This window comes from Asterias amurensis, chromosome 12 (assembly GCF_032118995.1).
Source record: "Asterias amurensis chromosome 12, ASM3211899v1".
Taxonomy (NCBI): Eukaryota; Metazoa; Echinodermata; class Asteroidea; order Forcipulatida; family Asteriidae; genus Asterias; species Asterias amurensis.
In genome coordinates, this window is record NC_092659.1 from 20787594 (window position 1) to 20801394 (window position 13801).

Below are 13801 nucleotides of genomic sequence, written 5' to 3' on the forward strand. Positions count from 1 at the left end.
TCAAGTTCATTATTGATGAATCAGCATGCCATCCCACAAAAGATGCAAAAATAAGCAGGAAGGCGAAAGGGCTGGAGTGGCAGCAAAATGTGCCAACTTTGGAAGCATTTTTTAATTAGGTGCGTTTGTTTACATTTTTATAGTATTTATTTAGCGCAGTCTAGCGTGGCATAAACGCCGGCATGCACAATACAACTTACAAATTTAGCTTAATGCTAGGCCAATTGCTAAGGGGTTGGGGTTCGTTTTAAATTTTCATAATCATATTTATATAGAAAAAAAAGAAAAACAAGTAATAAATATTTTTCCAAATCATCGGATTTAGCTGAGCCTCCGGGTTGTTGGTGGGTTGTTGGCGTGGGGTGGGTGGGGCTCGTTTGTCTCGCAGAGTTGGGGTAGTGGTGAGCCAGAGACTAATTGATCTTTTTTTCTTCAGATTAGCACACAGGGAATTAATTTTCTTAATATTTTTTTCTGTATGATTTTTTCAACAATTCTTTGTTCTGGAGCCATTATTTGTTTTTAGATGAGCAGAATTATTTGTTTTCAGATGAGCAGAAGGGAGTTTAATTAAGGCGATGAATAAGGGGAGGGGGTAACATAGGGTAAGTTAATTACTGGGGTATTCGTTTGCAATTTGAGTGCTGCGAAAAAACTGTAAATAATTCAGAAACAAATATTTTTAAACTTTTATTCAATTTCAGTTGCACAGCATGTAAACAGCGACAATGAAATAAATATGGGTTGGAAAGTTGACCACCATCTTGAAATCAGTGGAAAGTATATTAACACAATCATCAACAAATAAAGGTTTGAAAATGGCCTTGGAGCCCTTTCAGTTGGCCTTGGTGCCCCTTTCTTTTTTAGAGCTTTTGAGGCCAAGTGGCCTTGCCCCTCTGAAGCTAAAGGTTGAGGCCTGTATGCATTGATATATGCATCAAGCCAATATCAGGCAACTCTGACCGAGCATAACAAATAATGATGCTAAGTGATGATGTTAAACTGATCAACTCTCATGCCAAACAGAGAAGCTTGCAGATCAACCACTGAATGGTCCTACCTATAATAACTGAACAATGTTGGAGTAACAAGTAATAATCTAGAATTTAAAGAAAGTGTACAAGTTATTATTTTACTATTGATTAATTTGTTGCATTTCATTTCAGTCTAGTCAATGTAGCTGATGTGAAATTTTGCTTGATGTTGAAGACATTGGACATGAGTAACAACTGCATAACCGGTAAACTCTCAAATCTACATTTAGGTATTAGGGAATTAAAGCAGCCTTTATTTATGTTGATCAACAATCCTTTTAAGTGTCACGTTTTATGAAAATACTAAAAAATAAACTTCCAAACAAATAAGATTTCATAAGAACAGAAAATTTAGATGTCTGGTAAAGTATAGAATGTATAAAATGAAGTAAATTCAGAAAATGTGTTTGCATGTATCTTCTTGTAGCATGTTTTTAACTTAACAAGTCAATCTTAGCTGAACAATATCTTAAATGTTGCTGGCAATGTACCTCTTTTGTCATTTTCACATTTCAACATTAAGTAATTATCACAAAAAAAGACTCTTGAAAACACCAAATAGGACTAATGCATAGTTGTCTTATTTGTCTTGCTATTAGACATTGACACAGTTTTGAGTGGATTGAATCGTTGTATCCATCTAGAAGATTTATGTCTCGAGGGTAACCCAGTTACTCAAGACGATCAGTACAGGTAAGAGGCTTTTAGGCTTGTTTTTATATGTATTGAATTTGCTTCTGGAATGAAGAAGAGTGTTTGTGTTTTATCCCTGATGCACATTTTACATCATTGTGGTGAATGGCTAAGGTTGTCTACTACCACAGTAATATGCATGTACATTTCTTTTTCATGACTTTGAGAAAGTACCAAGTATACAATGCTTCAAACACATTGTATGTTAAACACTAAGAAGTACCAAGTATACAATGCTTCAAACACATTGTATGATAAACACAAAGAAGTACCAAGTATACAGTGCTTCAAACACATTGTATGTTAAACACTAAGAAGTACCAAGTATACAATGCTTCAAACACATTGTATGTTAAACACTAAGAAGTACCAAGTATACAGTGCTTCAAACACATTGTATGTTAAACACTAAGAAGTACCAAGTATACAATGCTTCAAACACATTGTATGTTAAACACTAAGAAGTACCAAGTATACAATGCTTCAAACACATTGTATGATAAACACAAAGAAGTACCAAGTATACAATGCTTCAAACACATTGTATGTTAAACACTAAGAAGTACCAAGTATACAGTGCTTCAAACATATTGTATGTTAAACACAAAGAAGTACCAAGTATACAGTGCTTCAAACACATTGTATGTTAAACACTAAGAAGTACCAAGTATACAGTGCTTCAAACACATTGTATGTTAAACACAAAGAAGTACCAAGTATACAATGCTTCAAACACATTGTATGATAAACACTAAGAAGTACCAAGTATACAGTGTTTCAAACACATTGTATGATAAACACAAAGAAGTACCAAGTATACAGTGCTTCAAACACATTGTATGATAAACACAAAGAAGTACCAAGTATACAGTGTTTCAAACACATTGTATGTTAAACACAAAGAAGTACCAAGTATACAATGCTTCAAACACATTGTATGTTAAACACAAAGAAGTACCAAGTATACAATGCTTCAAACACATTGTATGATAAACACTAAGAAGTACCAAGTATACAGTGTTTCAAACACATTGTATGATAAACACAAAGAAGTACCAAGTATACAATGCTTCAAACACATTGTATGTTAAACACAAAGAAGTACCAAGTATACAGTGTTTCAAACACATTGTATGTTAAACACAAAGAAGTACCAAGTATACAGTGTTTCAAACACATTGTATGATAAACACTAAGAAGTACCAAGTATACAGTGTTTCAAACACATTGTATGATAAACACAAAGAAGTACCAAGTATACAGTGCTTCAAACACATTGTATGATAAACACAAAGAAGTACCAAGTATACAGTGTTTCAAACACATTGTATGTTAAACACAAAGAAGTACCAAGTATACAATGCTTCAAACACATTGTATGTTAAACACAAAGAAGTACCAAGTATACAATGCTTCAAACACATTGTATGATAAACACTAAGAAGTACCAAGTATACAGTGTTTCAAACACATTGTATGTTAAACACAAAGAAGTACCAAGTATACAATGCTTCAAACACATTGTATGTTAAACACTAAGAAGTACCAAGTATACAGTGCTTCAAACACATTGTATGTTAAACACAAAGAAGTACCAAGTATACAATGCTTCAAACACATTGTATGATAAACACTAAGAAGTACCAAGTATACAGTGTTTCAAACACATTGTATGATAAACACAAAGAAGTACCAAGTATACAATGCTTCAAACACATTGTATGTTAAACACAAAGAAGTACCAAGTATACAGTGTTTCAAACACATTGTATGATAAACACAAAGAAGTACCAAGTATACAGTGCTTCAAACACATTGTATGATAAACACAAAGAAGTACCAAGTATACAATGCTTCAAACACATTGTATGATAAACACAAAGAAGTACCAAGTATACAATGCTTCAAACACATTGTATGTTAAACACTAAGAAGTACCAAGTATACAATGCTTCAAACACATTGTATGTTAAACACAAAGAAGTACCAAGTATACAGTGTTTCAAACACATTGTATGTTAAACACTAAGAAGTACCAAGTATACAGTGCTTCAAACACATTGTATGTTAAACACTAAGAAGTACCAAGTATACAGTGCTTCAAACACATTGTATGTTAAACACAAAGAAGTACCAAGTATACAATGCTTCAAACACATTGTATGTTAAACACTAAGAAGTACCAAGTATACAATGCTTCAAACACATTGTATGATAAACACAAAGAAGTACCAAGTATACAATGCTTCAAACACATTGTATGTTAAACACTAAGAAGTACCAAGTATACAGTGCTTCAAACATATTGTATGTTAAACACAAAGAAGTACCAAGTATACAGTGCTTCAAACACATTGTATGTTAAACACTAAGAAGTACCAAGTATACAGTGCTTCAAACACATTGTATGTTAAACACTAAGAAGTACCAAGTATACAGTGCTTCAAACACATTGTATGATAAACACAAAGAAGTACCAAGTATACAATGCTTCAAACACATTGTATGTTAAACACAAAGAAGTACCAAGTATACAGTGTTTCAAACACATTGTATGTTAAACACTAAGAAGTACCAAGTATACAATGCTTCAAACACATTGTATGATAAACACTAAGAAGTACCAAGTATACAATGCTTCAAACACATTGTATGTTAAACACAAAGAAGTACCAAGTATACAGTGTTTCAAACACATTGTATGATAAACACAAAGAAGTACCAAGTATACAATGCTTCAAACACATTGTATGTTAAACACAAAGAAGTACCAAGTATACAGTGTTTCAAACACATTGTATGTTAAACACTAAGAAGTACCAAGTATACAATGCTTCAAACACATTGTATGTTAAACACAAAGAAGTACCAAGTATACAGTGTTTCAAACACATTGTATGATAAACACAAAGAAGTACCAAGTATACAGTGTTTCAAACACATTGTATGTTAAACACAAAGAAGTACCAAGTATACAATGCTTCAAACACATTGTATGTTAAACACAAAGAAGTACCAAGTATACAATGCTTCAAACACATTGTATGATAAACACAAAGAAATTGAAAGGATTGTTCTCAGTTTGGAACTTGACATGGTGAAAGCAACAGAGCATTGTGTCAAAGTGTCTATAGTTGAAATTGTTTCGTTTTTTAACAAAAGGGCATTTATAAATGGGAAAAAAGAGGAGTGACTCATTCTTAAACGGCCGCTTAAAACCTTGCAGGGTCTTGGCCATGGGATAAAAGCCCTTGCTTTCGGCTCGTGCCTTAATCACACGACTACGATCCTGCCGGTTTTAAATGGCCGCTGAGATCGCTTCGCTACCCTTTTGTTGCCTTACCTAAAACAACTTGCTATGCGTGTTTTTCAAGAATTTTGAATTTCATTTTAGTTCTTTTCCCCAGTTTTTGATACCTGCAAGAATTGCACAGTCTATTACGGAAAAGTTAAATCTTTCTTGTTATAAGAACCAGAATTGAGAATAGTCTTTTTTTCTAATTGACTGTTTCAGTTAAAGGATTGAAACAGCCTACAGGTTTGACATTCAAATATGTTGTATTTTCAGGGGCCAAGTGCTGAAGAGGCTACCATGGTTACAGACATTGGATACTGAAGTTATTGCTGTGCATTCACCACTGCAACCATGTAGAAATGCTTATGAAATAATGTGTAGGTCACAACTACAAGCCCAAGACCAACTTCACACTTTATACCAAAAGTAGGTTCATTCATAATCAAAATAAACATTTATTCTTTTTGCTATTTTGATGATGTCTTTTTAAAATATCCATTGTTCACTTTCAATCATTATAATGTCTTAAGTCAAAGTTATTGTATTTATAGTAATTTTTTTCTTAATTTTTTAAGCGCACATATTGTGTAGAGCCAAAATGCGTTTATATTAATGAAAGGGGATTTCTTTGCAATCAATAATCTTTGATTGATCTAAACTTCTTGCATGTTTCCTTAACATGCCATTATCTCATGTATCTGATAGGTCACATGATGGAGATCTGCCAAGGAACCTGGTAGAGAGATGTTCTATCATGTCGTCCTATATGGAATGTAGTCTGACACAGGCTTTACAACATCGTCGTATGCAGGAGTCTGGTAATATGCTGGATTCAAGGGATGTTATCTCATCATTTAATGAATGTGTAGCAGCAAATACACCTTCATCAGTCAATGTTCATCTGCATCAAAGTGGAGTGACTCCAGTCCATCAGTCACCAGTTACTAACAATGACCTAATATTAAGGGATGACCATCATGAAACAGACACGCAACTACAACTCCAAAGGTATACTTCATTCAATACTAGGACACAATTTCATTGCGCTGTTTAACGGTAAGCACATTTATGTGCTCACTGAAGCAGAAAAATTTGCTAAGGTGTAAACGTATTTCACATGTCAGCAGGAAAATTTGGCAGCCCTCTTTGTGGCGAGTTCACCATGGATTCTTATTGTTAGGTCATTCATTTACTATATAAGACAAACTTGAATGTTGTTTTGTTTTCCTTTCCAGGAAGGCTGCAGTAAGAATTCAGTCAAGATGGAGAGGTTTCATTGTGAGACAAGATATTGACAAACATACCACGCTATGGATGGCAGCGTCACATATACAGGTATGATGATTGCAATGTGTATTGAGCCTAGCTGTGGATGGTTGCATCATGGTATAATGATTGCAATGTGTATTGAGCCTAGCTGTGGGTGGTAGCATCATGGTATAATGATTGCAATGTGTATTGAGCCTTCTAGCTGTGGATGGTAGCATCATGGTATGATGATTGCAATGTGTGTTGAGCCTAGCTGTGGATGGTTGCATCATGGTATAATGATTGCAATGTGTATTGAGCCTTCTAGCTGTGGATGGTAGCATCATGGTATGATGATTGCAATGTGTATTGAGCCTTCTAGCTGTGGATGGTAGCATCATGGTATGATGATTGCAATGTGTGTTGAGCCTAGCTGTGGATGGTTGCATCATGGTATAATGATTGCAATGTGTATTGAGCCTTCTAGCTGTGGATGGTTGCATCATGCTATAATGATTGCAATGTGTATTGAGCCTAGCTGTGGATGGTAGCATCATGGTATAATGATTGCAATGTGTATTGAGCCTAGCTGTGGATGGTAGCATCATGGTATAATGATTGCAATGTGTATTGAGCCTAGCTGTGGATGGTAGCATCATGGTATGATGATTGCAATGTGTATTGAGCCTAGCTGTGGATGGTTGCATCATGGTATGATGATTGCAATGTGTATTGAGCCTAGCTGTGGATGGTAGCATCATGGTACAATGATTGCAATGTGTATTGAGCCTAGCTGTGGATGGTTGCATCATGGTATAATGATTGCAATGTGTATTGAGCCTAGCTGTGGGTGGTTGCATCATGGTATAATGATTGCAATGTGTATTGAGCCTAGCTGTGGGTGGTTGCATCATGGTATAATGATTGCAATGTGTATTGAGCCTAGCTGTGGATGGTAGCATCATGGTATAATGATTGCAATGTGTATTGATGCTAGCTGTGGATGGTAGCATCATGGTATAATGATTGCAATGTGTATTGAGCCTTCTAGCTGTGGATGGTTGCATCATGGTATAATGATTGCAATGTGTATTGAGCCTAGCTGTGGATGGTAGCATCATGGTATGATGATTGCAATGTGTATTGAGCCTAGCTGTGGGTGGTACATGTAGCATCATGGTATAATGATTGCAATGTGTATTGAGCCTTCTAGCTGTGGGTGGTTGCATCATGGTATAATGATTGCAATGTGTATTGAGCCTAGCTGTGGATGGTAGCATCATGGTATGATGATTGCAATGTGTATTGAGCCTAGCTGTGGGTGGTAGCATCATGGTATAATGATTGCAATGTGTATTGAGCCTAGCTGTGGATGGTAGCATCATGGTATGATGATTGCAATGTGTATTGAGCCTAGCTGTGGATGGTAGCATCATGGTATGATGATTGCAATGTGTATTGAGCCTTCTAGCTGTGGATGGTAGCATCATGGTATGATGATTGCAATGTGTGTTGAGCTTAGCTGTGGGTGGTAGCATCATGGTATGATGATTGCAATGTGTATTGAGCCTAGCTGTGGATGGTTGCATCATGGTATGATGATTGCAATGTGTATTGAGCCTAGCTGTGGATGGTAGCATCATGGTATAATGATTGCAATGTGTATTGAGCCTTCTAGCTGTGGATGGTAGCATCATGGTATGATGATTGCAATGTGTATTGAGCCTTCTAGCTGTGGATGGTAGCATCATGGTATAATGATTGCAATGTGTATTGAGCCTTCTAGCTGTGGATGGTAGCATCATGGTATAATGATTGCAATGTGTATTGAGCCTTCTAGCTGTGGATGGTAGCATCATGGTATGATGATTGCAATGTGTATTGAGCCTAGCTGTGGATGGTTGCATCATGGTATAATGATTGCAATGTGTATTGAGCCTAGCTGTGGATGGTAGCATCATGGTATAATGATTGCAATGTGTATTGAGCCTTCTAGCTGTGGATGGTACATGTAGCATCATGGTATGATGATTGCAATGTGTATTGAGCCTAGCTGTGGATGGTTGCATCATGGTATAATGATTGCAATGTGTATTGAGCTTAGCTGTGGGTGGTAGCATCATGGTATGATGATTGCAATGTGTATTGAGCCTAGCTGTGGATGGTTGCATCATGGTATAATGATTGCAATGTGTGTTGAGCCTAGCTGTGGATTTTTGCATCATGGTATAATGATTGCAATGTGTGTTGAGCCTAGCTGTGGATGGTAGCATCATGGTATGATGATTGCAATGTGTATTGAGCCTAGCTGTGGGTGGTAGCATCATGGTATGATGATTGCAATGTGTATTGAGCCTAGCTGTGGATGGTTGCATCATGGTATAATGATTGCAATGTGTATAGAGCCTAGCTGTGGATGGTAGCATCATGGTATAATGATTGCAATGTGTATAGAGCCTAGCTGTGGATGGTAGCATCATGGTATGATGATTGCAATGTGTATTGAGCCTAGCTGTGGATGGTAGCATCATGGTATAATGATTGCAATGTGTATAGAGCCTAGCTGTGGATGGTAGCATCATGGTATAATGATTGCAATGTGTATTGATGCTAGCTGTGGATGGTAGCATCATGGTATGATGATTGCAATGTGTATTGAGACTACATGTAGCTGTGGATGGTAGCATCATGTTATAATGATTGCAATGTGTGTTGAGCTTAGCTGTGGATGTTGCATCATGGTATAATGATTGCAATGTGTATTGAGCCTAGCTGTGGATGGTTGCATCATGGTATAATGATTGCAATGTGTATTGATGCTAGCTGTGGATGGTAGCATCATGGTATGATGATTGCAATGTGTATTGAGCCTAGCTGTGGATGGTAGCATCATGGTATGATGATTGCAATGTGTATTGAGCCTAGCTGTGGATGGTAGCATCATGGTATGATGATTGCAATGTGTATTGAGCCTTCTAGCTGTGGATGGTTGCATCATGGTATAATGATTGCAATGTGTATTGAGCCTAGCTGTGGATGGTTGCATCATGCTATAATGATTGCAATGTGTATTGAGCCTAGCTGTGGATGGTTGCATCATGGTATGATGATTGCAATGTGTGTTGAGCCTAGCTGTGGATGGTAGCATCATGGTATAATGATTGCAATGTGTATTGAGCCTAGCTGTGGATGGTAGCATCATGGTATAATGATTGCAATGTGTATTGAGCCTAGCTGTGGATGGTAGCATCATGGTATGATGATTGCAATGTGTTTTGAGCCTAGCTGTGGATGTTGCATCATGGTATAATGATTGCAATGTGTATTGAGCCTAGCTGTGGATGGTTGCATCATGGTATGATGATTGCAATGTGTATTGAGCTTAGCTGTGGATGGTAGCATCATGGTATGATGATTGCAATGTGTATTGAGCCTAGCTGTGGATGGTTGCATCATGGTATAATGATTGCAATGTGTATTGAGCTTAGCTGTGGGTGGTAGCATCATGGTATGATGATTGCAATGTGTATTGAGCCTAGCTGTGGATGGTAGCATCATGGTATGATGATTGCAATGTGTATTGAGCTTAGCTGTGGGTGGTAGCATCATGGTATGATGATTGCAATGTGTATTGAGCTTAGCTGTGGGTGGTAGCATCATGGTATAATGATTGCAATGTGTATTGAGCCTAGCTGTGGATGTTGCATCATGGTATAATGATTGCAATGTGTATTGAGCCTAGCTGTGGATGGTAGCATCATGGTATAATGATTGCAATGTGTATTGAGCCTAGCTGTGGATGGTTGCATCATGGTATAATGATTGCAATGTGTATTGAGCCTAGCTGTGGATGGTAGCATCATGGTATGATGATTGCAATGTGTATTGAGCCTAGCTGTGGATGGTAGCATCATGGTATGATGATTGCAATGTGTATTGAGCCTAGCTGTGGATGGTTGCGCCATATAATGATTGTAATAATATTGTATTCTGTTGCAGGCATTGTGGAGAGGTTACAGAGTGCGGAAGAGACTTGCTGTAGCAAGACAAGCTGCACGTTATAATGAGGAGGATGACATGTTATATGATGAGATAGACCCAATGTCATGGGACTTGGCCCAGGTTAGTTGTATAAGCTTTATTTCATCTATTGATTGTACCCTTGATGTACAGATGAATCAAGTATTAAGGGAAAAGTTCGAAACATTCTAAACTTGCAATTGATCAATTGTAACTTCCTTGTATTTAAAGAGATGATTCAAACCTAAATCGTGAAGCCCACTTGAAGTGACAGTAAAATAATCTTGGGCTTAAGTGGTAAGAAAGCATCTGGGCTGGACTTCACAAAGATTAATCTTAAGATGTGTTTCAATCTTAATTACTGAGCAAAGGGTGAGGTCACAATAAAAGTCGCTTTGTCAGTACAGACTGCAAGTCTCACAAGTATCAAAAATGAAGAAAAAAAACCCTCAAAACAAAGACTAAATAGCCATAGCAATATGTTATACAGATGTAAGTACAATGTTTCAGCCAATGTGCATTGACGATGATTTAAGTACATGTACACTGTCAAAACACATCAAGTCTACCAGAACAATCATTGTCTTCTTTATGTAATTTACAAATAAGGTTTATATGCAAAATGAGACTATGCTGAAATGGGAATGATGGTCTTTGATTGTAATTTCTACTTTGATTGTTGCAGGCTAAGATGGACATTGAGTGGTTGCCATCAGAGACGCCATCTATTCCAAGAATTCATCCACTGGTTCCTGATACACATAGTGTACCCAAGCTAGCTCCTGAACCACCCTCAGCTAGACAAGCATGGTGTGCATCACCAGATACTAGACCTACACTAGTCAGCAAACCACCTATCCCTCCAATACACACTCTGAATGATACTCCAAGATCCAACAAGAGTCACAAACAAGACCAGATTACACAGGAATGGTAGGAACATATTAATACACACTACAACAAGTTAAATGAACAACATCACTTAAAGGGTTTTAGAGGGTAAATTTTGATGTAAGGATGTTTACCCCAATCAAATTTACTAAAAAGGTTCCTTAAATTACGTATAGAAGTAATGTTTTTAAATGCAGTGATCTGCTTTTAATGCAGTGATCTGTTAGTATGTAGATAACAACATTAAGATAATGGTGCAACTTACATCCTCGGTATTGGAAGTGATGTATAGCTAAGTGTCATCTGCATACACATGGTAACTCAGATTAAATTTCAGGATGATGTCACGAATCAGTAAAGTGTACAGCGTAAACCACTGCGGGCCGAGTACGGACCCCTGTGGTACAGAGTAGTTCAAAACAACAGGGTCGGATATCGCGGTGCCAATACATACATGTTGAGCTCTTTTGTAGAGATACGATTTGCACCATGCTAGGGCTGTGTCCTCTATGCAAAGGTGATTCTGGAGCCGAGAGAGAAGGATGTTATGATCAACAGTGTCAAACGCAGCACTCAAGTCTAGCAGGACTAATGCTGTAAGGTTACCATTGTCCATTGCAGAGAGAATATTGTTGCTCACACGGACTAGTGCAGCTTCGGTCCCATGGAAAGGCTTGTATGCTGACTGGAACACTTCGGACAGGTTGAAAGTATGAATGTGATCAGAAATTTGTGATGAAACTACTCGATGACTTTTCCAAGATATTTAAAGTTTGCAACCGGTCTGTAGTTTTTAAATATCTCCTTGTCCAGGTTTAATTTCTTGATGAGCGGCCTGATGTAGGAAACTTTGAGGCTATCAGGGAAACAACTGGAACTGAGAGATTCGTTTACAAGCTTAGTGATGTAGGGTACAAATATATCAATGTTTTGCTTTATCATGGATGTTGACACTGGATCCAGCTCACAGGATTTTGAAGGAGATTTCATAATAACCCTTTGAATCTCAGCAACAGTGGCAGGCTCAAACACAGAAAGTCTACACTCTGGTTGAAGATTTGGCAGTGTCTGCGGCATGTTGTAAGGGACTGATGAAAATGGTGAGCGGATGTCTGAAATCTTGGTGACAAAGAATTTCTGGAACTCATTTGCTAAGTCCTGGTCTTTGTAAAGTGGATGGAAGGACAGGGGTTTTGGGTTTGAGCAACAATTTACCAATTATCTTGAAGACCTTCTTTTGATCTCCTGAGGATTCTTGTACTTGAGATGAATAATGGATGATCTTTGCCTGGTTGATCAAATTCCTAACTACTTTACATTGGTTGCGATATTCTTGTCGTTGTATTGCCAATTTGCCATTTTTCCGCCACTTCCGCTCCAGTTAACGACAAATATTTCTCGTTGTCTAATATCATCATTGAACCAGGAGACTTCAGTTCGGACCTTGACTGATCTTGTTTTCCAAGGTGCGTGTTTAACCAAGATGTCACTGACTGTACTCTCATATTGGCTGACATAGGAATCCAAGCAGTCGTGATCAAATTCTAGATTGGCTGAATGGGTGCCTATGTCGCGGAACACTTCGGGAGAATTCACATATTTCCATTGTCGGCTCTTTATAAGAACGGTTGGGACTTTGGGATTGCACAGACTCAAGTTACACATGACTGCATAATGGTCTGATAATCCAGGTAGAATAACAAAGTTTTAGACAATTGGTGGGGAGATTTCAGGAGTTATGACAAGGTCCAGGCAATGACCGAGACGATGAGTCTGCTCCTTGATATGCTGGGTAAGACCAAAAGCCTGAAGTAGATGTTTAAACTGGTTTGCATTGGTGTTGTGGATGTCATCAACATGAATGTTAACGTCGCCGGTGATGATGATTTCCGATGATGATTTCCGATGGATGAAGCAGATTTTCCAAAATCAAATTCTCAAACTCCCTTAGAAAACTTGAGAAAGTCACATGTTGGCCGTTTGAATCTTTTTCAGGTCTGTATACAATGACAAGGCGAACAGATTTAGAGTTTCTGGAAACTTCAGCATGAAGAGATTCAAAAACTGTGTACTGGACGTCATTACTTTTCACAGAGACAGATAAAGTAGATCTGTACAGTATTGCAACTCCTCCACCAGTCTTGTGAGGTCTTGGGATGTGATGAAAGTAGTAGCCAGCAGGGGTACACTGACGACATGTTAAGTTGTCGTCTGGTCTCAGCCATGTTTCTGAAACGGCAACAAGGTCCAGATCTTTTTGCAGAACAAAATCAGCAAAATCGTCATACTCGTTACAGATGGACTGTGTGTTCAGAACACAAAGGCTGAGTTGAGATTTGGCTGGAGTCACTGGTACTGGAACAGATGGGAGTGTAACTTCGGGTTTAGGGGGTTTATGAACAGTTCTACGGCGACCAGCTTTTTTACCACGATGTGTAGGTCGGTAAACAGTGCTGGGATTTACAAAAAGGCCAAGGTTCTGTAATGATAATATACAGGAAGGCAGCAGAGTAGTAGCACGTGTGGATGGGGCATAACGGAGACTGAGAAGCTTGTTTCGTGAGTAGGAATTTGCAGAGTTTACACTAGCTTCTGCTGAGTTTGAGTTAATTACACCTTC

The 13801-nt window shown here is 37.8% G+C and overlaps 1 protein-coding gene across 3 annotated transcripts in view; it reads left to right on the top strand.

Moving 5' to 3' along the window:
• LOC139944888 (uncharacterized) overlaps positions 1 to 13801 on the top strand; it is a 90818-nt gene that overhangs the window by 36291 nt on the left and 40726 nt on the right. For all 3 annotated transcript variants that reach the window (XM_071942042.1, XM_071942041.1, XM_071942043.1), the window contains exons 17-23: positions 1167 to 1240; positions 1634 to 1727; positions 5296 to 5448; positions 5728 to 6030; positions 6258 to 6357; positions 10270 to 10392; positions 10976 to 11223. In XM_071942042.1, coding sequence (XP_071798143.1) covers positions 1167 to 1240; positions 1634 to 1727; positions 5296 to 5448; positions 5728 to 6030; positions 6258 to 6357; positions 10270 to 10392; positions 10976 to 11223 — 1095 coding nt within the window. The remainder of the gene's footprint in view (positions 1 to 1166; positions 1241 to 1633; positions 1728 to 5295; positions 5449 to 5727; positions 6031 to 6257; positions 6358 to 10269; positions 10393 to 10975; positions 11224 to 13801) is intronic.